Source organism: Girardinichthys multiradiatus, chromosome 9 (assembly GCF_021462225.1).
Source record: "Girardinichthys multiradiatus isolate DD_20200921_A chromosome 9, DD_fGirMul_XY1, whole genome shotgun sequence".
NCBI lineage: Eukaryota > Metazoa > Chordata > Actinopteri > Cyprinodontiformes > Goodeidae > Girardinichthys > Girardinichthys multiradiatus.
The window spans coordinates 24,991,951-25,018,650 of NC_061802.1; the positions used below are offsets into that span (position 1 = coordinate 24,991,951).

At 38.3% G+C, this 26,700-nt stretch overlaps 1 protein-coding gene across 1 annotated transcript; it reads left to right on the forward strand.

The window, feature by feature from the left end:
* The first annotated feature begins 1,843 nt into the window (after positions 1–1,843).
* Positions 1,844–24,726, forward strand: LOC124874192 (cortexin-1-like). The gene is made up of 2 exons (XM_047375451.1): positions 1,844–1,954; positions 21,514–24,726. The coding sequence occupies exon 2, from the start codon at positions 22,487–22,489 to the stop codon at positions 22,865–22,867; it is 381 nt and encodes a 126-aa protein (XP_047231407.1). The 5' UTR covers positions 1,844–1,954; positions 21,514–22,486; the 3' UTR covers positions 22,868–24,726.
* Positions 24,727–26,700: the final 1,974 nt, after the last annotated feature.

Consider the following 26,700-nt stretch of genomic DNA (forward strand, 5'->3'; position numbering starts at 1 on the left):
TTTAGTGCAGGAAACATAAATGTTGCAAAGACGTAGCCAGTAATCTACAACGTAATGTTGTGCCTCACATCGAATTTTGCAAGTAGGCAATCAAGTTCAATTTGCACTAATCTGACTCACATTTTCTTCCACATTTTTTCTTTCCACCTTCATAGCTTGGCAAACGTTAATAACAACTTGAAACAACTGCTTTCTTCTTGCCACTCTTCCAAAAAGGCCATAGTTGTGAAGTAAAAGACGAATAGTTGTCTCTCTACAGATTCTTTCACCTTAGCTGTTGATTTCTGCAGCTAATCTAGAGTTACCATGCTCTCTCTGCCTGGTCTATTAGTTTAGGTGGACGGCCTTTTTGTTTCTGTTTAGTTCGCTCTGTGAATTCACTCTGTGTCAATTTTCTCTAAGCTGCTCCAGTTTATGTCACCTCCCAACTGCACTGCTTTCAGTTGATCATACTCAGGCTTTCATGTTTCTGCAGGTATAAGCCAGTTAGTCTCCTTCATTCCTTGCAAGATCCTATAATGTTCTAATCATTCCTGGCAAACCTGCTGCTCGGACTCATACGTTGTTCCTTTTGTTTTTTTGCAGTTTATGTAAGTTTATGACCTCTCATTTAATAAATCAGCTTTTCACCATGCCTCTGCCTTCGTCCTGGTTTTGGGATTGTCTTTTACAATCACAAAACATGACAAACCCTGCGATAAGTTTTTCCACAACTTTATCTCTGATCTGTCTGGTTAATTCCTTGGTCTTCATGCTGATTGTTCATCAGTGTTTGCTAACATGTTTGCTAAGAAATAAATTAGACAGGCTATCTCTATTTACTAATGTGGTGACTTCTGCAGGCAGTCAGATGCACTGGATTTTATTTACAGTTGTCAGAATTTTATTTATGAAAAAGTTTGAAAACCATCAACACTTTTTACCACTTTACGGTATTAATTGATTAAGAGATTAGGTTTGGGAGAATGAAACAATTTTATCCAAACATTTAGCTTCTGTGATACAAATTATTAGTGGCAATAACCAAAGTAAACGCAGCCACAATAATAACACAAATAGCGCTATTGTTAAATGTTTTTGTTACTGATGTTTAAATTTTGTCAGATCCCATACTTTGGAGAAAATACCCACCCATAAATAGGAAAAACATGCAGAATTCAGACAAAGTGGCCTTAGACAGGATTCAAACCAAGGCCCCTATGAAGTCCTGCGAATAGTCAATCAACTGCTCCACTGTGCAGCCTTGATGGATAAATATATGTTGATTGATTGTCTGGCAACAAGTATATTAAAAATATGAAATTGGCAATAATCTTTAATTTATATGTAATTTCTGGCAATTTTCTCAGCACCCCATATTTGGTGTTTGTGGGCCCAGCGCTTTGAATGTCTTGTTACTGAAAAGCACTATATAAATAAACTTACCTTGCCTACCTTACCTTACCAAAGTGGGGCCTCGACCCCATCTTTGAGAACCACTGAGTTAAAACCTGTCCCAAGGAGTGTAGGTGAGTGTTTAAAACGGAGTATTTATAAAATAAGCAACAGAGGTGGAATTGCAGAAACAAGCTGTTTTCAAAGACAGAAAATCAGATGGACATACAGTGAGTTTATGTGGGCTATTTATTTTTGATATAAAAGCTAAAAGATATATTTATTTTAGCCAAACACACTTATACTGTTATAACTACACTGATGCGTTCCTTTACAATTTAGAGAGGATTACTATGACAATGAGGACACATGCTGGGGAATGCCTACCTTTGTGATTGGCTGTGCGGTCATCAGGGGTGGGCGGGGAGCTTTAAAGACTCTTCGCCTGCCTTCAGTGTTGCCTCTCGGAGTAAAGTAGCGCACAGCAGCAGCGACAGAGCAGGAGGAGCAGATTTTAAAGTTTGAGGCTGCAGCGGTCCGGACAGAGCGGGCACTCATCCCTGCAGGACTCCAGAACCAGGTTGGTGAAACACGGCAGCAATAAAACCTGCAACTTATAAAACGATGTTTGAAAAAAAATTAATGAATCGTTTTACTGAAGCAGAAAAAATGCGAATGCGTTAATGAGAAATTGAAATGCAGACTGAAGTTCGGGTGTTGTTTCTATTATTAGCTTATTATGAGAAATATAAATCAAGAGCTGCAAAGGAAAACTCAAAATTGCTTTACAGATAAAGTAAAACGCTAAATGGCTGAATAATTTCACTGACTGATGTTTAAATGAAACTTTACCTTTTAAAGCCATTACTCCACTCTACTGGATAACATCAACTGAGTAGTTTACTGTATTTATCCTTTAATTATTATGTTTACTAAGATTTACCTTAAACTACACGAACAATGAAAACATTTTATTACAGAAAGTAACAGTGTCTGTGTACGCTGGTATTGGACTGTGCTTTATTTCCAGTCTTACTTAAGCAAGTCACCTTCAGGAAATATGGATCCCATTCTCCTGCTGAGATATATCAGGTGAATATTATCCTTTGTGACCTCTCCATATAGACCGCAGATACACAGCCTTAAGAAGGAAAGTCTGTTTAATGCAAAACTGTCACTTTGCACAAAAATATAGCATTTTATTTGTGATGTATTTCACATTTATTAAGCTTTTTCAGGACTTTAGTTGCAGAAAATGTACTCAGTCTATCATAAACAACAGCTTCTTACGGTTACTGAGCAGTTTGACATAGTTCCTGACTATCAAGTGCCCTCCGCTCGGAAATCTGTCCCAGACAATGTGTACCCTAGACCACAGCATTTCTGATTTCAGTCATTTTTGTTGTCCCATTTCAGTAAAAAGTGCTGACTGATTTGTGTGTTAGGCGGAACAAACGGTTAAGTTTTATTGTTCAGTAACTGATGGAGATCTGGGCTCTTTAAGCTTAATAGAAGTTGTGGTGAAGGCAATTTATTTTTTATGCAGCACCCCCCAGATTGTGTCATTCTGCCATAGAGAAAAAGGCTAAGGCACAGGGATGTTTTCATTGCTGTTTGCTTTATGTGTTTCACTGAATTTAATAAAATTTAGTGGAGAGGTTGTGTCTGTGTGCACAACAAAGAAACCACAGTAGATACGTTCCTAAAATAAACTTGTTGAAACTGCAAAAATAAAGCCAGATGTGGGCTTTAGATTGTGAGGTTTATTTCTATATGGCATATGAAAAACCAGCTCCAGTATTGCCTTTCTATGCTACAGATACTGTATACATTTTAATCTCTGTGATCTCCACACCTTTGGGTCATTCAACACTTCACCAATATCTAACCCCGTTTCTTACCAACGCATTTCATTTCGATCTTTTCCTGCTTTTATTTTTTACATATAAACTAACTATTTTGTACCCAATGTACTTAAGCCACAGTGCATGATTTTGCTTTTTATTGTAGTAACATATTGTTATATATTATGCAGACAAATTGTCATAAAAAAGCTAAAACCGCATATATTATTTTGTTGAGTTTTAGATTTTCTGAAAACTTTGAAAACCATTGTGATCTACTCTCGTTTACAGTACTTCTGATCCTTGATTGGGCCAGTGGACTCTAAGGACTCCTGATTAAACCAAATATTCCTATCAATGACGTCCTTCTTTTAGGTCTCATTTACTGGACTCAAAAAAGTTTTGTATATAAGGACCAAAACTGCATAAGTGTGCAATGGCAAAGAGGTGAACTGACCACCATCCGATCTGAAGCTAAGCCAGGCTGCAGCTGACAGTTTTGGAAATGTTGTCACAAATATTGTACTGAATGAGCATCACTACTTTGAGACGCCACACCCAGTATATGCGCATATGCACCACTTTCCCGGAATTAACACAAGAACTACTCTAATGCTATTGCTTCAACTACTCTGTTGAAGCAATAGCATGGTAATAATCTTCAGTAATTCCATACTGCACTATGCAGATGCTCTGTTCACATTGATGAAGATTCAATCATGTCAGCATGTTGAATGCTTGAAGTTCTTTCTGGTTAATGCAGCTTATAAGTATTTTACCATTGTGAGGCACTCATAAACCCATTACAGAGTAATGAACTATTTTGCCCAGACTGTCAGGTGATCTTTAAACAATAAATAAAATGAGATAGTGACATGACAGCAAAATAGACGGAGGCCCTGTTTACACAACAATTATCCATTAAAAATTTGATTTTTTTTCCATTTCTCTACACATCTACACAATGTTTTAATTACAATCTCCATTCACACAACAACCTCAGAGAAATGAAAATGGTGTAGTTCCCATGGCACACCACCACTAGTTGACAATATGTTCTTTAAAACTCAAAAACATCCGCAAACATTTCCTGGTTACCTGATTTCAGTCATACTGCACATAAGCCAGGACATTCCCATAAGAAATATTCTGTTTTTCCTGTCTACACAACAAGGAGACTAGGGCGTTTTCAAACCATTACACTCTGGAACTCATTCCCAGAGAAAACGTTTGCTGTCAGTCGTGTAAACGGACAGTAGATATGCAACTAAACTTTTCCATTTCCACCAGAAAACGTTGTGTAAACAGGCCCTTTCTCTGTCCTGATGCAGTAGCACGCTGTACATTGCACACCCATTATTCCAAAACACACAGTATACAAAATATGTCACTTCATAAGCAACACAAGACTGCATTCAGACAAAATGAACATAATTTCTTCATGTTTAGACCCACATAATCACAATATTACAGCAAAGGTTCAGAATGATCAGATTATTGCAGGCACCATCATGATCACTATTCTCAAACAAAAAATCTTAAAAAAATCAACAAAGAGCAATTATTCATCGAATCTTAAGACAAATTAATTTATACTTTTATTTCACTCAAGTTGCATAGCCATGTTTAGCTCATTATTTTCTTAATGCATGTTTATTGTTTGGTTTTTATTGTGTCTTGTTCTTACTGTATTTAAAGCACTTGTCTTACCCTTGCTGTGTCTAAATAGTGCTCTATAAATAAAGACACATTGAGGTAGGTATATTATTTGGTTGTTTTTGTTTGTCAAAATAGTTTTTATGCTGGCAGAACCAGATTAATGGAAAATTTCCTACCCACTACATAAATTTCCTCATGTACCTGTCCAGTAGTGTCTACCAGGACTCTTTGCAGACATCTGCCAGAATGTTGCAACTTTATTCTGTATTTTCAGTTTCTTTTCTTTTTCTGTTCTGATTCCACAGTAGACAAAGGATCACATTATCGCCCCCTATGGGGCAGCAGTGAAAGTTATATATCTCTAAGTGGAGTGCAGAGCTTTAACTGAAATAATACAAATATGGGCATGTGCTTGTTGACAAAGTCCAAATACTGAATGAGAACAAAAGTTTACTCTAAATATTGCATCCGTTGTTGTGATATGCCAGGAGACATTCTAGGTGAAAATCACTTTGTTTAAGGGAAAAATGTTTTTATAACTTAATTTAGAAGCTTCATCAGAAAAAAAAGAAATCACCCTGAAAGTGTATTCCACCATGGCTCTCTGGAATATTTCTTCTCCAGTTCAGAGTATGGATCTTCAATGCTTTAAATTAGGTCAGTGTGGCTATTTGGAAACAAACCTGCTCAAACCTGACATACAGCTTAAATCTGACATTTACAAACACAATTAAAGGAACTGGAAATCTGAATCATTTTTGTTTATAGACATAACAAGCGGCTGCCAGCCTACTAGTTCAGATAAAAAAAAAAATTAAAAAAGGATGTGCTGTAATGCTGATTGGCAGGAAGCTGACAGTGTCATCATGTAATGTTCTATAATGAGAAGACAGATGGAGACAAAGGGAAAAAATAGAGCTCCTGACCTCCCTCCTTGTCAGCATATAGAGCATTACACAGAGCACATTAGAGAATCAGGTTCTATGCCACGCAGCTATCTTTCTGTGTCACCGCCAGTCTGTGTTATTAGCTCTGATACCGGATATCATGTACTCTATGCTGCTCGTCGAAGTGGATGTTTTATTGCATTGTTCAGCTGTCGTTTAAAATCAGTCAAGTAAGGAGATGAAGCCACTAAAGTGTCTTTGCTGCATCACTGACACGTTTAATTTATGTAGCACACTTCTCAAATGACTTTTCATGCACCTCAGAGCTTCACCAGTGTTTTTGGTGCGTTTGGAGTTTAGTCCCAGAATTATTAGAAGTGTAAAATTTAGTGTGGTACCATTTAGCTTTTTATTATGTGGCACACAAAGTAATAAACATTACTTTGTTTGTGTTGTAAAGAGCCACCTCCTGCAGATCCACCAGGGCAGAAGGGGGGGACGGCTCCCATAAAAATGACTTCAGTTTCAGTACAGAGGAGATGTAACAAAGTCATTGAGGGCTTTCAACCTTGACGAGGTGCTGCTGTAAGTGGTTTTGATTTCTTGTTCAAGATCAGCCGTCAAATATTTATCAACCGTTTATCTGTCAGGCTTTTGTTGGTGACTCAGGGTCTGGGATTTATTGTCCCTGCTCGGCTCAAAGGCACAGACACCACAGCAACCATCAAACATACAGTATGTCTATTAACTTGCTTATTCCAGTTGGATTACTGGAAATGAATCAGCTGATGCGACAGGGAGAGAAAGAAAACAGATAATACCTCCTTTCTTCTGCCTTAAATGGATTTAGTTTGGTCATATGTGGTCTATAGAACCGCCTACCCTACCCAGCGGCAAACCTAGTAATCATACGTACTGAACAAGCTACCTTCACTTCTACAAGGTTATATTTCTGAGTTTAGTCTTGAGTTTTCATCTGTGTTTGATGCAGGCTCAGGACTCTAACTGGTGGCTTCTTTTGCCTCTTGGGATCGGATCAGTCAGCAAAATTATTTTATGCTCAACGTGTGAGTCAGTACTTTCACTTTTTTTTGTATTTAAAGTTTGTAGACTGCATTTTCCAGTCATTACACTCTGATACCGTTTTATAATTCCCGGTAGTATTTGTTTGGGTTTTTCTTTGCTCTGCTGACTGAAAAGCTTTGTGCCACATCCTGGCTCAGGGCTGCTCTGACGTTTCAACTCGCTCCGTTCTTACTGTGTGCAGGAACGTTTTTGACATTTTAATGCTGACTCTGAGCTCTCTTTCCACCTTCATTTTGAGGACGATTTGTGTGGGCAGAGCATGTTATATATATGGCCATCATGTGGGCTGGTTGGCTGGCTCCGTTCTGTCCTGGTGCACTTGGCAGACTGGCTGTCTGATGGAAGAATAGTGCTGCTGTTTTCTGACTTCAACACTGCTGACATCTACATATTGGCCTTCGCATACAAGCACACTCCTTTCTCCTTCATATTATCTTATTTGTGATTTCACCTCCCTCAGTATTTTTCCCACCCTCTTACCTTCACATCCACCTGACTGATCCTGTCTAACCCTTTGTTCTCCCCAAGTATTTACAGAGTTCAGGTCAATCTGACTAGAGGCATGGATAATGGGTGTTTAGCATTCTGCAAACCACCAATTTCCATTTTTTCTGTTATGTCTCTTTCTATGGCTCTGATGTAACTTTTGCCCATGCCTTGGCATTTCTTACCACATCATTCCTCTGTCCTCTTATCTCACTGCTCTGTTTCACTGGGTCATGTGGCTCAAACTGTGAGCTGTCATGATTGTTGACCCGAAAGCAACAACTGCAGTTGAAGCCTCAAATCAGACTGAACATTTAGCATTAGCTCAGTTAGGATTACAATAATTCTTTCTATTTGCTAAATACTAAAAAAATAACTGAGAACATCTATAGAATAAATTTGTGTTTATATTCTAGAGATTACTATGCCTTTTTTCAATGGGAAAAGCCAAGATTACAATTCCATCCTTTGTAATGCTTTGGATGAATTATTAACAACATTTGAGTTTACTGGAGGCCTGCCTGTAGATGTATGTTATAGCAAAATCACACTGCCTCCTTGTTTGATATCATCAAAAAGATTCAGAATCAGCTTTACAAGCGTGCCTGCCTGTTTAGCTTGAGATGAATGTGTTTTTGTTTCATGCATGTGTGTATCAACAACAAAAAAGCAAAAGACCTTGTGAAGAAGCTGACTGAAGCTGCTTAGAGAGTGTCATTGTTAGGATTATGAATCTGAGAATATTATTTAATATTCATATATTAATATTTTATCAAATAATATTTCGGTCTGTTAAGGATTGTCCTGTGAATAACAGCCCAGTAAGGCGATGGTATTAGGACAGAATAGAAAGGTGTGAGATGAGCTCTGACATTATTGAACAGCATAAACTCTGCACACATGGAATGAATTCACACAATTTCTTAAAATACAAGAATTTATTAGCAAAAATAAGTCAACTCAAAGCCAAACATATTTCAATCAACAAACTCTTTACTATGCTAAAACAATCCAACTAAACTACCAAGCAGAATTAAAGAATAAGGAAGACTAATGGGCTATATACAATATAAACAAGTTGATTAAAGATTATTGAAAATCATGACCAAAAAGAGTGATGCAACATTACCATGCAATGTTTATGTTTGAGAACCAAGGATTATTTTGAAAAATCTGGAAATGAAGTTAAGTTAGTCTTGGAACCAACTTAGGCAATAATCAGCAAACATTTAGACAACCCTTCACAATGCAAGATCAACCAACCCTTTGGATGACTAATTCTCAACGGGGTCTCATTAGCTGCCTTTATTTATTGAAATAATATTTAAAGAAATATTATTAAGGGAATATTTTGGAAAAGAGCCAAATCTTTCTGGAGAAATGGGGCTTAATGGTGTTTACCTAGTTATCAAATTTAGTGAAATGATGTTAGGGACACATTATTTACTGGATTGAAAACGAAACCTTTTTGGGTAAATATTATTTGGCAGCAAGCACGTGTCCTTACCTGTTAGCAGTTGAAGCTAACAAAGGAGGCTGATAGCTTAGCACCAGAATCAAACACACACCTTTAAAAATACCGCCAATAAAAGGGTTAAAATGCATAAGCGCGGACGGCACATTATGATCAATCTTCTGTGTTTAATATCACCCTTTAAATAAAGTTTGTCTTAACTTTAAAACATACAAACAAAGAACACAACCTGAGCACATGTGCCGCAGATATTCTGCTGGCACCAAGATAGCAGAGTGCAACACAAACAAAACCAAATTTCATAAAATGGAAAACGTTTAGATCATTTCAATCTAAATCACTTCTATATTATTCTGCCCAAACACTTAACCTCATGAACTGTGGTGAGGAACGTTGTCCAAGGCGGCGAAGCTTGAAGAAACGTCCACAGTCTTTAAATGGTCAGCAACAGCTAACCTCCTTAGCTGTGGGGAGTGGCGGCTGTTCTGTCGGCCGGCCAAACTGCACGTTACCGTAACCACGGTGATGTGGCTCCTGTTGTCCTTCTCTCAAGCAGGGAAAAGCGCTTCACTCGGCTTGTAGAGACAGCGTCTCTACTGGGGACTTCTCTGAGACAGTTTGCTTCTGCAGGCCTCAGAGAGAAAGTAAGCAATGCTTATACCTTAATTTACCCCTTTTATGAATGAATACCAGATTCTTTCAAAAGTAATTCATCAGTACTTAACTTAGTGCATATGATCGATGATCGTATGACACCCTTGGATCCAGTTTAAAGAGTTTATGTCTGTTTGCCAGCAAAGAGACATTAGCTCGCTGTTCCTCTCCGGCCAGTCTCGGAACACATATTCTGATTTATTGAATATGACTGTAAATTAGCTGCAAAGTAGCTGAAGAACATTAAATTAAAAACCGTTTCAAACTGAATACTCCCTCACACAGTGTGACATCACCTCTGCTCCTAATATAATAAATGAACGCTTATAGCAGGTAGGACAGATAACAGCAGTTTTATGGCTGTTCTTTTGTCTATTTATATTATAGTTCTTAAAAAGAAGCCAGACTCAGCTAAAAATATTTATCACCTGGTCAAAGTTTTACAAAAACCAGAGATTAGAAATTGGCCAGAAAACACCTGATTGGTGCATCAGATCTGCTTTCTCAGCTGTTTGCTTTCGATCTCATTTTCTTTACATAAGTGGATTTCTCCCACTCACTGCTGACCTGCTAACATTTGTGAACCTTTCATCTTCATCCTTGTGTGAATATTTCATGTGTGTGATTTGTGAATTAAATATAGGGCGGATATGGTTGGCATAACATTTATTCACACTGACTGGTGGGACAGGACGAGTTTTAGAGCGGATTAAAGTGATGATCCTGAACGGCCAGAGGCGACAAATGTCCTTCACGTCCTCTGAGTTTAATGCTTGCAAGGTCATAGTTATTCCCAAGAAATTCATTATTCTATTAAATAAAATTCACTCCAAGTGGATTTAGTCAGTTTTGACATAAATCTCAGAAAACCTGAAGTCATGCTTCTAAATAATTTGCAGAGGATGTCCCGTAGTTTGTTCCTTTAACCACAATTTGTCTAAACTGAAAATGTATTGATTGGTCTGGGTTTTTTGATACTTGTTGTAAGTAGCCTTGATTACATCCCACCATCAGCCACTGAAATACATTTTCAGAATCACAAATGCCACCTTAGCTCATCTTAAATAATCACCAAAGCAGAGCTACTTAATTGAATAAAAGAATTACAAAGAAAAAGTTGCCAAAAAATATCAGTTGTATGAACTTGCCAAGTTTTATTCTGGCAGGTTTATCCGCTATTGGAGGTGATTTATTTATTATTATACAGAATGTGTCCATAGATTTTGTTAATTAAACTTTGTTTTAGGGTTATTCTGAAATATAGAAGACATTGTTACTTTTTTCTTACCCATGAAGACCTTCCATCCCTTTTTGTGTCACCTTTCCTTACAAACATAAAGTATTTATTTCCTCAGAGTGCTCACCAATGCCAAAGAGATTGGCACAAGCATCCTGGAGAAAGCACATTTCGGGCTTAGTGGCTTGGTGGACTTCTCTCTCTCTTTTACTGCCGTCTAAAGGTCATCTCCCACTAGGCATGGACTAGTAGCTGGTATAAAGTGTACCAAGGTTTTAAAAGTTTACAGTTTCAGAGCCACAAATGTTATTTTCAAACTATTCCTACACCTTAAAGTCGTTTTAATGAGATCTTAAGGAAAGTGGCGCAGTAAGCCACTGTTGCTGTGCACTGTCTGTCAGCTAGCTGAAAAATCCTACTTAATGTTCTCTTCATTTACAAGAAAGTCAGATACAGCTGTTTGGAAGTGTTATTTGGCATAAAAACCAGACAACCATGGTAGTAAAAATAAAAGAAGCAATACCCATCGCTCTTATTAAGGTAATGCTGCTGTCATTAAGGTAAACCCTGCAGTTTTAACTGCTGTTTCCTAGCTATGAGTGACATCTCAAGAGCAGAAAGCCAATATCAACTTGTATTTGCAAAAATAGAAATATTCTATGCAAAAAGCACTTGAAATCTGTAACAATCTTTTGTGGGTGTATATTTTCTATTTTTGCTCTAGTCTATATATCAAAATCAAAATAGAAAAAAAATCATGTTATTTATCGTGTGCTTGACGATGCTGCTGCAGGATTGATCATGTTAGCTACAACCAATTTCATAGCAGCAGATGTGGTAAATTAGTCTTGGTGTCTAGTCAAATAATTTCTTCTTTTTTGTCTTAAGATGACAACACATGTCTTTTCAAAGCTCAGACATGTGCAAATGTGTCTAAGCTTTATTTAGACGAAGATTTCAGCTGATGCCTGTGCACTCCAGGGGCAACTGGATTGCTCTGCAATCGGTGGAGTGGTTAACAACAGAATCAAGACGAATGTGGCAGAAGAATGTAAATTTAAGGTGACCACTGAAAGTCCATCAAGTTTGCTTTTTCTTTTTTTGCTTGTAAACTAAAGCTCACAGAGGAGGCAAATATTTACCCCTCTTGTGGTTTGGCTATAATTTAAGAATGGAGAAGAAATGTGGCTTCTAGGGTTCAGAAATAACAAGTCACCTAGTTAGTCCTGTTTTGATTGGTAATTCTTTGCAAGTGCATCCCTGATGGAATACTCAACCTGTAAGACAAAATGATCTAAATAAAATTATTATAATATGGTCAAAGGTAAAACTAATGAGTTCTCTGTGATCTAAAAATAGAGAATAGAGAAAATGCTAAACCAATATCACATTATATTTTCCTTCTGGTCGTTTCCCTAGGATTGGGTTTGATCAGGTAAATAAATATTATGGTATACGTATTCAGAGTAAATTTCTTGAGGTACTCCCAGCAATCTCTAAAGCAAAGATGGACTAATATGATGATACTATCCAATTTAAGATATAGAAGCTGATGTTCAGACATGTTTTTTAACCCATAAATACTCTGCAAGAGACAATTTGCTTACATGTAAACTGCTAGTCTGGAAACTCCTCATGAATAAAATGGATTGAAAAACATTATTATAACTAAACTAATAAATGTAGTTTATGATATTAAACAATAGGAATAGCTGTTGTTATTCTGTGCTTATATCTGTGGTTGGAACATGTTTTGTGTTTATGGTATGAAACATGTTATTTTATTTTATATTTTTGCTCTTCAGCACACAGCAGGTGAACCTGTAATGGGAATATTTCAACCACAAAACAAGCTTCTCTGTATTTAGGTCAAGTAAAAAGCTGTTTTGTACAAAAATAATCTATATCTGTTGGTGCTGAGGGGCATTCAGATACATCTCTAAATATGCTGATAAAGAAAAGAGGTATTCATCTGGGTTCATCTGTTAAAATGATAGATTGTAGGCACCCTGAAGATGGAATTGCTCTGCTACATTGGTGCTGTTGAAAATCACAAGGGGCTTGTTTTTTCCTCCTTTGCTCCCTCATGTGTGCACTGATCCATTTGTCTCCCTCAACAGGGGGATGCAGAGGTTTAGACGCCTCAAGCAAAATTCCAGTAGTAAAGATTACTTAAAGAAATGCACATAATTTACTTTTCATTTTTAATAGGGCAATATCTTGTACAACATCTTAGATTGATAGTGGCAAAAGATTCCAACTTTCTGTTTGTTTAAAAAAATAAGTGAAGCATAATCAGATTGCCAGATTGATGGCTGCTCAAATGGATCATAAAGGAAACCCAAGAAGAAGCAGTTTGAAAAGCTTGCAAATGAGCACCCAAGTAGTCTTTCTTTTTTTCATAGTGAGACAACAGAGCTTCTCAGGTCAAATAAGCAGAGACAGAGATCTCTCTCCTTCTCCTCACCACCTTTTTATGGAGGCACCTGTGGGAGCATCCTGACAAGCTGCATCACATCTTGATGTGGCAGCTGCAGTGTGACTGAAAGACTCTGCAAAATGTGCTAGAATAGTTGAAAGGGTGAACAAGGTCTCACTGCTCTCTCTGGTTGACCATTTTGAAAAAGAAACCTTAACACACGTATGTCTGGAGAGACCCATTGCAAGATTTAGTGAAAGCAGCATCCTAACTAACTTATCTAACTGTGGTTAGGAGGCTGATCATCTGAAGAAGTTAGTGGTACAAAAACATATAACTCAAGAGAAGAAGAAATTATTCCATAAATTCTGATAGCAAACATCAACAGGGTAACAATCCTCAACCCTTAATTTCAATAGACAATCCAATGCAGCGTGACGTCACAAGTTCATGTTGTACTCCGTTTCTCCCTGATGGTCATAAAAAGTCTGAGAAAACAATGGAAACAGTTGTAATGTCAACAAGTTGTTGTGCACTTTGGTATCTTCTAATCTGCATAAAGAGATCAGACATTGATTCTTGTATATTTCCCTACCTCAAGAAAAGCAAGTTAAGGATTTTGCCTTAGTCCTTTAAGTAAAATAATGTAAACTAGGCATTTTAGGAATCCCACAAGTCTGGAAGATTTTCACACAACATAAAGACAGCAATCTCCTCAATGAAACAGGAATTCTAAGAGCATATAAGTAGCGCTGGATATTTGCTCTTTTTCTTTTGTTTTCATCATACAAAATATATATAGTATTATTTTACTTTAGAACAAAGTTGATGTCACATTGTTTCTGTGGAAGCAGTTGTTGCACAACAGGATCTTACTATTCAGAGGCAAAGAAAAAATGATTATGGAGTAGACATTATTTTAGGGTTTAGCATCTTAGTTTAGTCATTTGTGCAGCTAGCATTACTGGAACAGCAATCTCTGTGTGCAATTCCGAGGGAATGTAGATCCTTACTTTAAACTCTGAGATTTTTAAAAATCCAGCATATTCCACAACAGAGAGGATACAGTACCACAATTATGCTTTTTTCTACTCAGCTTTCCTGTTACTTGCTCAAAGTCTAACTTCCTCTTGCAGCCTAGATGGAGTGGAGAGATGTTTTAATGTCACAGAGTGGTTCCCAAACTGTTTTGGTCCTGACCCACAAAATAAAAAGAATTAAGACCCTGACTATCAGTTGAGTATTCAAGCCTTACTATTCAACCACCCATCATTGCTCATATCTATTTGTACGTAATGTTTTTTTTTTTTTTATCGATCGCAACATTTATACCATAAATATGCTTTTATATTTATGAAAAGGATATCAAGATCCCACTCTTAATAATTTGCGACCTCTAATGGCACTTTAGGAACCACTTTCGTAGAAAATGCAGTTTTCTTTTAAATAGCTTCTTGGATATGTGTGCTACCTCAGACCTCTCTTTTAAACTCCCCGCTGATATTAAAAATAGCTTCACTTTTACTCTTCTTCACTCAGTAACAGAATATTTACCGAAGAGTGTCCATTAGTGCTTAAGTATGGTTTAAGTACTGATTGAAAAAAGATAAGATTTCTGAATTTCTGGTTGCCTGTTTCAGCTTTAGGCCAATAAAGCAGAAAATCCTCCAATTTGGTTAACAGTCAAATTGCTATGTGCTTCTCTAATTAAAACATCATTTAATAAAACCAAAGATTAAAAAATAAAAAACTTACCCAAGGAAATAAGAAAAACCGAAATAAATGATCTTGTAAAAAACAGGCCGAGATTCTACTCAACTAAAACAAAGGAGAGAGAAAGACTGAGTGTAGAAATGTTTCTGTTTTTATGTAAAAGAGACAGGTTCTTTAAAAATACCTATATGAACTGTATGGCTGTTGACTTGCTGGACCTTCTTGTTTTAAAAGGTCAGTAGTGTAGAGCACTTTCTTTCTGCAGTACTGCTTCTCATTTGCATGCATGCCCAGTGAATGTCTCATACACACCGACACACATTTTCATAGCATGTTGCAAACTGGCTGGCTGTATTTAAAGTGTGCGGAACATTTAGCTGACAGACTTTATCACCATTACAGTAGCTGCTGACTGTCTGACGGCCTAATTATGACCAGGATCATCTGAGGAATGGGTTGGTAACATAGGCCAAGCGGGAAAAGAAATTGTCCCACTAAGTGTCCGTCTTCACAGCTTTAAGAAATATCTGTCAGGGTGTTTTGTTACGGGCTCTTATACTTTTTGAAAATTCTTGTAATTAAAGCTTATGTGAAAACTGTGGGTAGTTAAAAAATAAACATTTTTTATACAAGGCTCAAGGTGACCTGGTCCTTGTCCTCATTATATTCAGAAACACCGCAGGGACCAACTCCCTGAGGTGGCAAATGGATGAATACTAGCACACATGTATCCAGAATGGAGAAAACAGCATCTAACATATCAGATAGCTTTATGAAAGGTTTTTATACATTTCCATTTCCTCTGTATCTGTGCACTGTCTCTGCTTTCATGTCCTCTGAATGCTCAATATTTGTCTTGTGAGCTACATTACTTTTGTGTAGATGTGATGGGGATACCCAGCTGAGCTTGTGGATCACATGGAGCTCCCCCTCTGCCTTTTCTCCAAGTCCACTTTATCTTTATAAGCAGCAAATTGGAAAGGGTTAATTCAATCCCCTGCAGGCTGAGGCTGAGACGAACATTTACCATCTCTGTCTCTTTCTCTCTCCAATTGTTCACTGATGCTCTTTTCCTCCCTTTCTCTTTGTTGTTAAAGTCTAATTACTTTTAGAAAGTGGCTTTCTCGGCCTATAAATAATAACAAATCAAGACTATCTGCTCAGAGCAACCTGGAGGCTGGCTGGGTTGGCTGTTCGCAGTCTTGCTAAACCAGCTAACAAGATGATGCTGGATTTAAATGTTAGATCAGTGTGATTCTCCATATAGCATTTCAGTCACTGGATTTAGGTGGAGAGGCCACATTCAGAATAGTCAAGGTAAACACCTAGCACTTGCTTACCATATCTTGATTTAAGGATTAGATAATAGTTACCTACAAATATTTTAACATGTTAGAATATTTTGACTTTCTATCAGTACTCTCTGTGATGAGCTTCTAAGGTGTAGCTCTTTACTGCTTTATCTTGTACTTGGTGTTCCTTCAAAGTAACAAACATCTGTAACCCATTGTCTTTCCAGTGGCGTGCCTCAAAGATTCAGTTCACTCTATTAATATGGGAGCAGTTCACAACAATTGGCATCTAAAGGCACTTTAGACAAACAGGTCCATGGGTAAATTCAGTCCAGTTAATTCCAATATAGTCCAATCATTTAGTCAGATTTAAATCCAGTTACATACTTTTCAGTTCAGTCCTTATTATAGTACCATACACTTAAATTCAGTTGCTTATATTATGACAAATGTATCTGTTTGAGTAAGCGCAGCTGACTGTATCAAGGTGTCAACTTTGTCGTAATCTTGAGCAAGCATGTGGTGACCGTGGAGAGGAACAACTTCCTTTTCACCAGAAGGGGGGACGACCAGCAGAACCAGGCTCAGTATGAGCAGCCATCTGCCACAACCAGCTGGGGGGTCGGAACGCTGGAAGGAGGCACAGAAAAAACACACAAGCTTTTGTCCAGGAATGTTTTTATGTTGAGGAAAAACAAAGAGTGCACAGAGTTAATAGTGGCAATAGTTCCATCACTGGCTTGGCCCAGGAAATAAACACAGAAGCACTGAGTTAGGTATACTTTTTGTCAGAAAGAAAAACAGAAGAAATACATGTTTTTTTTAAACTGCAGGAACAAATGAAGGTAATAAAGGCAATATTTCCATAAGAGGCTCCATCCAGGAAAAACCAATGACTAAACTAGGAGAATTAAACAAAACAAATAGTTAAAGGCATCATGCTTCCTTTATGACAAAACAGTATTTTGTACATATATGTATGTGAACTGTGCTGTTGGATCAATTCATGTATTTGCCTGCATGTGTGAAATACAGTAGATGTCAATTTAAGGACCTTTCGATGAAGACTGACAAGTGTCTGCCTCGCTTCCCTTCATTGCAATGGTCTCTATGGTGCGCCGAGAAAGCGTGACGGAGGAGAGATGTAATAGGTGCAAACTAATGTGCATTAAGGCTGATGGAAGTGTGTGTGTGTGTGTGTGTGTCTGTGTGTGTGTGTTAGGCTGAGAGTGTGGTGACATGGGTAAGATTTAACGAGGAATATAAGCTGAGCAATCCAGGTCTGCCCTCCTTCTACCTCCAATTTTCATATGCCAACACACATACCTTTGGGAGCCGTGACAAAACTACTGGGTCACTAACTCTGCGTGGGCATGTTGCAAGGCAGAAAAAACGCAAGTGCAACACTTCAGGGTTTTTCTTTGTAAAATTAAAGTTCAAAGCTATTAATAAATCCAGTTCACTATTTCATTGAATCTGTTATTTTCGGAATAGATCTGACCCACATACAGAGAACACTCAGAGGAAAAAACTGAATAGTGAAAGGTGTTTATTTACAATAGTGAGTCAGGGACATGAATGGGTAAATTCGCCAACTGTATGAAAAGAGGGGAAACAGGGAACTGATATGTTGCGAAAAATAACGTAAGGTAATTTCTGTAATCAGGAAAATGGCTTACTAAACAAATGCCATCAGGTCGCCAAGGGTAGAGGGAGTCGGGACCCAGGAGTGCGAAGCGGGGTAATCCAAATGGTTTTACTTGAGCTGAAGAGTGAGTACTGGTGAGTTCAGGAATAGTTCTTTGTTCAGGTTCTTACGTTGGAGGCTTGACAGCGTACGCTTCTGCCTTGGTTCTGGAGTCGGAGAATAACATGGCACCAATACCTTTGAGTACAACTTGCGTGGTAACACCTTACCAGCATGATTCCTGCTATTTCTATTTTTATATTGTTTTTACACAGTATGTTGCACTCGCAAACGGCTGCTTTTGTGCAATATTTGGTAATATATTATATTTAAATTGTCTATATTCCTCCTAATGCTTATACCTGATGTATATATTTAGTGTCTGAAATGACAAAGCTCATGGTGATTGCTGGAGGCATTGTGTAATGTAAAGAGGGAAATTTGTCAAGAAAATGGGGGTTTATCATAGTTCATATCCTTAATGCAATTTGCAGCAATGGTATTGCAATTTTGTGCAGCCTAAATTTACACTATCTTGTACCAACAGTCCAAAAAAGCCTGTGAGGTTGTGAGGTGAATCAGAAAGTGCATTTTGTTTCTAGTACTTTTCTTTATAATGGTGCATAATTAAAACGATTCAACATTGGCAGGTAACAAAATTACAAAAATGTAATAAATTTCAGAGTAATTTACAACAAATCATATAATATGCAATGTATTTCTTCCTCATTTTGTACCATATCTGTGCGTGGATTTCTGATTAATGTCACTGTGAAGCAATGTTTCCTCTAAATGTCTAAGAGATTAGTTCCAAGTGTATTGTTTCAATAACAGTTTGTCTTCTGTATGTTCAGCTGAAGCTATTTTTTCGATAGTTTAATTCCTTGTATTTTTTATGTCAACCTTTTAAGAGTTTTTATCTTGCAGGCATTAAAGTCAGTGTAAATCTGGAACCATCTGCACGCACGAAGCAGGTCTATTTTTGCTCAAATGCAAAAGTGACCATTCATTCACACAGTGAGTGTCTGCTCCCAGGTGTGTCATCCTGCTGCCAGCCAGCCTGGTGCAGAGCAGACCCTGGAGACTCCAGCTGATGAAGTAGCAGACAGGAAACCTTTGAACCGAACACGACGCAGAGACACGGAGTGTGTGGAGAAGGCATTTTGCCATGGTCATGCAGAGGAGAGCCAGTCCAGACTGTGCCAGTGAACTTTTCCTCTGAACTGCTGCCCATTCACCACAGGAACTTCTCCTCATGCATCTTTAGCTTACCTGCCAGTCTTTTAACATCTATCCTCCTCTGCTTTCCTTCTGCAGGTTCTTTTTTCACTTCAAGACCCATTTTGCATGTAAAAAAAAACCCTACACAGAGTGCTGCTTGTGTTGCATTGCATTTGTTTGAGCAAATGGATCAGTCATTGCTCTATTCAGACCAGTGAGCAGGTGGTTTGCGTATCACATTCCTTCAATGATTCGAAACCTGGTCCGCTGCAGGTGATGTGATTATATATTATTTATAAAACTCCACAACACTTTGTCTTTCCATCCATAATGTTACCAAATATACAAAAGGGGGCAACTAGAGACCCAGTGTTCCTCTTTAACAATGCAATGACAAATGGGAGTGAGGTAATGCAGCTTTGTTTATAATCATGCTTTCATCACTGTTAATGTGGCCGTAATGACACCATAATCAGCTCCTAATTGAGTGTCATTACGGGAAGTGCTAGTGCTGTGCTCTCCACGCAGATGGTTAATGTCAGTGTTACTTAAATAGCAAAAGGTCACCATAAACACACAGTATTATGAAACAGTGCGGGAATGACTTCATCTTCTGCTAATAGTTCACATTAAATCCAGTCAAAAAGTTGTAATAAGCTGATTTGATTGATTGTGAATTTACATTGTGCATAATTTATACAATACAAAAACTGCTGGGCTAAACACAACCCAATGTGGGTGATTTTGCTAATCCAAATGTAGACCGATGTAGCCCTGGGTTGACCCAGAATACTGGGTTAGGTTTTCATCTCAGAAAATGGGCTAAAGTGACTAATATCCACATATTCAATTCAATTCAAATTCAAAAATACTTTATTAATCCCAAAGGGAAATTAAATAATGCACATGATATATTTTAACTTATTTTATTAATACCCAGATTATGGGATGTCTCTTCATTTCACTTTTTGGTAGCCTTAATGTTAGGCTATTAGTGACTTTATGCCATGTTTTGAGAACAAAATCAGTCTCAAAAGATTTTAAGTAGGTAATGACGAGACAGAAAATCTCTGTATATTTCTCAGATTAAGATTTTTTTCAATATCCTTAAAAATATTTGCATGTCAGTTACTCAACAGATTCTTGCTGGTCCTTGTTCTTTGTCTGGTTCTTTGTCTGAATGTCAGAACTAGAGCAACTCTGCTGGAGCTGGACATTAAACACTAATAATAGATTATATTTTTTTGTCCATAGGAGAGAGTTCAAAAATCTATCACTGCTGAAAAAAATACTCTCCTAAATAAATCTACTGACGGAAGCGTTCTTCATATTCAAGGTTTCAAACATATATTTGCGTCAATCAAAAACTGTTTGGCAGTGGCAAAGGGATTTGGCAATTTTTCATGGGCGCAACCCACAAACTCAACAGTGCTGCTTAACCCACAAAAGCATTTTCCTTACAAATTGGGCACCATTTCAAAGGAAATAAATAGGCTTTATATAAACAGGCAAGCAAGAAGCAGGGAAGACATTTGGCAAAGGTTTCTGGATCTGGGACTCAAACCCGGGACAGCCACTTCGAGGACTGTAGCCTTTAAATATGGGTTACGTGCTTAACCCCTACACCACCAGCGTCACGCCCAGGCTTTTCAAAGTTGAACGGTTTATTGACAAGAAGCTCTAAAACAACAAATTACAATAAATAAATAATCAACCATAACCAGTGTTTATAATACCAGGGAACTGTTTGGAGTCGTCTCGTGAGTGATACATTTGAAAAACAAAATTATTATACATATTGTAACCTCGCTGCAAATGATGGGATTAGCTGAAGGATGCAAATAAGCAAGAGTCAGAAAAATCCTGCACTGACAGCTGAACCTTATTTCAGTTTAAACAGATTCACTGTTATTGACGGCACATGTAAACTCAAAAAGACTGAGTTTACATGTGCCGTCTGAGTGCTGAAATTAAATCTAATGGTGCTTTAACAAAGCATTCGAGTAATGATGTGGACATTCATGTAACTAGGTCAATGCAGTTTTTTAGTTTTTTAAAATAAAATCTGTTTGGTTCTTCTTTTAATTGTGCAGGATATATGTTGCAATATAATGTTTTAAAATGATTTATCAAAGTCAGTTTTTTTCACATTGCAAAAACTAGTCATTTTAACAAGGTTATATACACTTTTGAAAGCTACTGTTATTTTCTGCGCTAAATAAAGAAAAGGGCTAAGCTTAAATAACCTTTATTGAGATTTTTATAAATGTGAATCGTTTGTGTGGTAGTCTCTTCTCTAACTCAGACAGCCATGTAAAAGATTTTGAACCAATGCTTGGTTAAAACTACCCAACCTCTGTCCTAACTGTGTCAACTCAACAGTTGGCTTAAAGAAATAACCCAGCAGTGTTTTTGTGTATACTTAATGTTTTCTTAGTAGTTTTGCACAGATTCTAACCAGAACCATCTGTTGTTTTTAGGTGCGGAAACCTGGCTCAGCTTTACCTAGAACATCTGATGCCGAAAGGTCTGATAACTCTGCTGAGGACTACTGGAACAAGCGTTTAAGTGGATTTAGCTTCTCAAAACATTTTCTGCCTCTTGTTGCTTCTGTACTTGACAAGGAAGGCAGTTTTTTGAAGCAACCATACAGAAGGGGGAGGCGAAGAAAGGAACTTGTTACAATATTTGACAGTACTGACCCATATTTCATGCTTCAGCTAGCGAAGGGGAAACTTTGCATTTAGCAAGCAGCATCATAGAAGGTTGTGAGCTGTTTAACATTCAGGGCCATTAATCAAGTGACCTCCAGGTCTAATTAGCTGCATACAAAACAGCCACACACGTATGCAAACAGTCGCATCTGGTTGCTGAGGTGATCTGTTTGTAACAGGACGCGCAGAAGCTCAGAAACAGCCAAACCCAGTTGGGTGTTAGATGTCCACCTGCACTTTATCACCTCTCTTGGACAACACTGACCTTGGCGGAGAATAGAGATGTTTGTTTGAGTTTGTTTGCATTAGTGGAAGATGGTGGCATGCCCTGTATGCTATGATTGAGAGTGACAAAGACACCCGATGATGATTCTGTGGCTCTGATAAAAAGGGAAAAAGAATTACCGCCTGAGGCACGGATGCTGAAATAGGAAAGTGGCTGAGCATCATCAGACTTTTTGAGTCACATCCTCAAATAAGTGACACACAAAAGTAGTCCATGCTAATTGAGAACTGCACGTGTGCATCTGTCTGACACGTTGTCTGAGAAGATTAAAGTCAGAACTCTTGTAGGTCATGTCACTTTAACTTACGTAGCTTTGACAGCATCAAGTGGCCACCGGATGAAAATGTGTGACACATCACAAAAACAAACACCTTAGACAAATACATAACATCAGTCTGCCTGTCTGTCAACATCAAATATAAAAGTTGCATGCTGACTTCTTGAACACCCCTCATGAACGTCTTCCCCTTCTTCTCCATACCTCAACCCAACACGCCCACCATCCAGTCGGTGTGTAAGCCCCGTCTCCGGGCCCCTTGGAGAATGAACAATGCACCCACACTTGACTACGAGTCGCTGCTGTCCCCGGCCAGCTCCTCCCTGCCCAGCAGTCCAGGGGGTGGCGGTAGCAGCGCCCCCCTGGCCTTGGTTGCAGTGGACACAGAGCAGCGCACCGCCTTGGCCTTTGTAGGCCTCCTCATGCTCTTCTTGGTCTTCCTTCTGGTCAGATGCTTCAGGATCCTGCTGGACCCATACAGCCGCATGCCTGCGTCCTCCTGGACTGACCACAAGGATGGAATAGAGAGGGGTCAGTTTGATTATGCACTGGTATAGCGTACAGGTTTGGTGTTTATTGCACACAGACGTTTTAGTTTTTTTCAGACAGTGATGATATATGGTGTGATTTTGTAAATGCACTAGAAGATGGGCCGACCTTTTATTGGTTTAAATTCAATGCTGCAGGACTATATATCTGCAACAGGTGTTGTTTAACAGGAGACTCTCTTTGACAAACACAGTACTGTGCAATTATATTTGCCCCCTCACAGATTTATTCTCTTTTTGTTTTGTTTTTGTCACACTTAAATGTTTCAGATCATCAAACACATTTTAATAACAGACTAGATTACCTGAAGAACCTACAGTTTTTATACAATGATTTAATTTAAGAGAAAAAAAAACTATTAAAACTCATAACTGGCTTTGCCACCCTTGGCAGCAATAACCATTGAGCCATTGAGTATTTATGATAACGGACAATGAGTGTTTGTTTTGGCCCACTCTTGTTTGCAGAATTGTTTTAATTCAGCCACATCGGAGGGTTTTCAAGTGTGAATAGCATGTTTGAGGTCATGCTATGTCGGTCATGTCAGTGGAATTAAAGCCCAGACTTTGACTTTATTTTATTGTCTTTTGTGAGCCATTCCGATGTGGACTAGCTTGTGTTCTTCAAGTCATTGTCCTAACTTTAGTGTGCTTGAGCTAAAGCTCATGAACTGATGGTGGAACATTATCCTTCAGGATTCTCTGGTTGAGAGCAGAACTAATTGTTCGGCAAATCACCCTGGTCCTGAAGCAGCAAAGCAGCCCCAGACCATCACACTACCACCACCGTATTTGACTTTCAGTATGATGTTTGTTCTCTGAAATGCTGTTTGTTTTGCATCAGATGTAACGAGATGCACACTTTCCAAAAAGTCCTACTCTTGTCTCGTCACTCCACAGAATATTTTCCTAAACGTTGTGTGAGATGGACCTTTGTGTTACTTCTGGTCGGCAGTGGTTTTGGCTTGGAACTACTCAACTGATACAATTGTTGGCCAGTCTTTTTCTTGTTCCTAAATCATGAACTATTACTTCAACCGAGGCGAGTGTGGCATGCGGTGTGTGTAGATGTTGTTCTTGGTGAACTCGTGGATGAGTCATTGATTCGCTCTTGGAGTAATTTTGGCACTCAGACTGCTTAGAAGGTTCACCACTTTGTCATTTATTCTCCAGCTGGGAATAATGTGTCACATGTTTTGCTGAAATCCCAAAGCCTTCGAAATGGCTCTGTAACCCTTTATAGACTGATAAGCTGTTTTTGAATTTCTTTAGGAGGGGACCTGATGTGATGTTTTTTGAGATCTTTTAGCTTACTTCATGTTGTCAGACTATTTAGGTGATTTCTTAATTCAACAGCTCTAGTAGTAATCAGGCCTGGGTGTGGCTAGTAAAATAGAGATCATCTTTGAGAAAATTAGGTAAATCACAGTTAATTCAAGGTAGAAAAGGGTGGGGGTACTTACTTTTCACATTGAACCAGGTTAGTCTGGTTAGCTTTGTTCCCTTTAAAAAATGAAATTGTAATTTAAAAACTGCTTTAAGTGTGACAACATCAAAAAGCTAAAACAAAACAAATCTGTAAGGTGTTTTTTCATAGAACTGTACATACTGTACCCTAAAAGACAGACAACATGAGCTGCACAGCTGCCTTAACCTGACCTACTGTAACAGTCGACAACACCATCCCAACACAGCATTATTTTTTTTATCTAAGCCCAGAGGTGCTTGGTGGTAGGACACGATATGAATTCAATTCAGTTCAGTTTATTTATATAGTGCCATTTCACAACACTTGGGTCTCAAGGCATTTCACAAATGTCAGGTACATTCCAATTAATCCTAATCATTGAACAGTGCAGTCAGATTCAGTTATGTATTCAAATTGGATAAAACATTTTTCTATCTAAGGAAACCCAGCAGATTGCATCCAGTCAGTGACTTGCAGCATTCACTCCTCCTGGATGAGCGTGTAGAGACAGCGGACAGTCACTGGCGTTGAGTTTGAAGCAATCCCTCATACTGAGCATGCATGTAGCGTCAGTGGAGAGGAAAAACTCTTTTAACAGGAAGAAACCTCCAGCAGAACCAGGCGCAGTGTGAGCGGACATCTGCCACGACCGACTGGGGGCTTGAGAGAACAGTCAATTGCCATGTCTAGGAGAGAGAAAGGGTTAAACACTGAAAGACAGGGCCATGTGGGTCATTGGTAGAGGGTGAGCATTAAGTTGTTGCCAGCAAAAGCTTGGACGATGCCCCCCTCCAGAAAGGTGTCACAGGTAGACACAGAGCCAGGCCAGGTGTAGCTTCTAGGAAGGGAAAAGAGAGAGAACAAAGTTAAAAGCTGAAATAACAGCAAATAATGCAAAATTGGAGAGTAGTGTGAGAATGTAATGAAGAGAGTGAAAGTGGTCATTATGTCCTCCAGCAGCCTAAGCCTATAGCAGCATAACCACAGAGATAGCTCAGGATAACCTAATCCACTCTATTTGCTTTATCAAAAAGGAAAGTTTTAAGCCTAGCCTTAAAAGTAGACAGGGTGTCTGCCTCACCGACTAAAACTGTGATAGGTATTATTTAGTCAACTCAGAGGTAAGGAACGACACAGAGTCAATTATACCTGCGGCAAGGGTAGGTCACACTCTGCAGTGCAAAACTACAAAGTGTTGGCACCCCTCTCTCTTTATTTATACATGCTTGGTCACACACAGTTCAACAAACATTCAGGGTGGGTGTGAAGAATAAAGCATAACTCATTCTTGTGACCATCTCCCTTCCTGTAACATGTAAGGAGGGAAAAGCACTTAGATGAGTGATAAACAATACAAAAAGTCATAAAAACCCTAACAAACTGGGAGCTGGTTCCATAGGAGAGGAGCCTGATAACTAAAGGATCTGCCTCCCATTCTACTTCTAGAGACTCTAGGAACCACCAGTAAACCTGCAGTCTGAGAACAAAGTGCTCTGTTAGGAACATATGGAACAATCAGATCTCTGATGTATGATGGAGCTAAATCATTAAGGGCTTTATATGTGAGGAGGAGAATTTTAAATTCTATTCTGGATTTAACAGGGAGCCAATGAAGGGAAGCTAAAGTAGGAGAAATATGATCTCTCTTTTTAATTTTCATCAGAACTCTTGCTGCAACATTTTGAATCAGCTGAAGGCTTTTAACTGCATTTTGTGGACATCCTGATGGTAACAAATTACAAGAATCCAGCCTTGAAGTAACTAATGCATGGTCTAGTTTTTCAGCGTCACTCTGGATAGGATATTTCTAATTTTGGCAATGTTCCAGAGATGAAAGAAGGAAACCCTAGAAACCTGTTTAATATGGGATTTAAATGACATGTCCTGGTCAAAAATAACACCAAGGTTTTTTACTTTATTATCAGAGGTCAATTTAATGCCATCCTGGTTAAGTGATCGACTAAGCAGTTTTTTTTTTTTAAAGACTCCGGTCCAAAGACGACAACTTCTGTCTTGTCTGAATTTAGAAGCAGAAAATTTAAAGTCATCCAAGTTTTTTTGTCTTCAAGACATGCTTGTAGTCTATCTAACTGGTTGGGCTCATCAGGATTTATGGATAAGTAAAGCTGAGTATCATCAGCGTAACAGTGAAAATTTCTCCTATGTTGCCTGATAATTTTACCTATTGGAAGCATATATATATAGTAAAGATAATTGGCCCAAGTACTGAACCCTGTGGTACTCCACAATTAATCCTGGAGTTTAAAGATGATTTATCATTTACATGAACAAACAGGAATCTGTCAGACAGATAAGATTTAAACCAGCCTAGCACTGTTCCCCTGATCCCTACAGCATATTCCAGCCTTTTTAA

Bases quoted from the DNA above. Each gene is read 5' to 3' on its own strand.
- LOC124874192 (XM_047375451.1), top strand. From the start codon at position 22,487: ATGAACGTCTTCCCCTTCTTCTCCATACCTCAACCCAACACGCCCACC.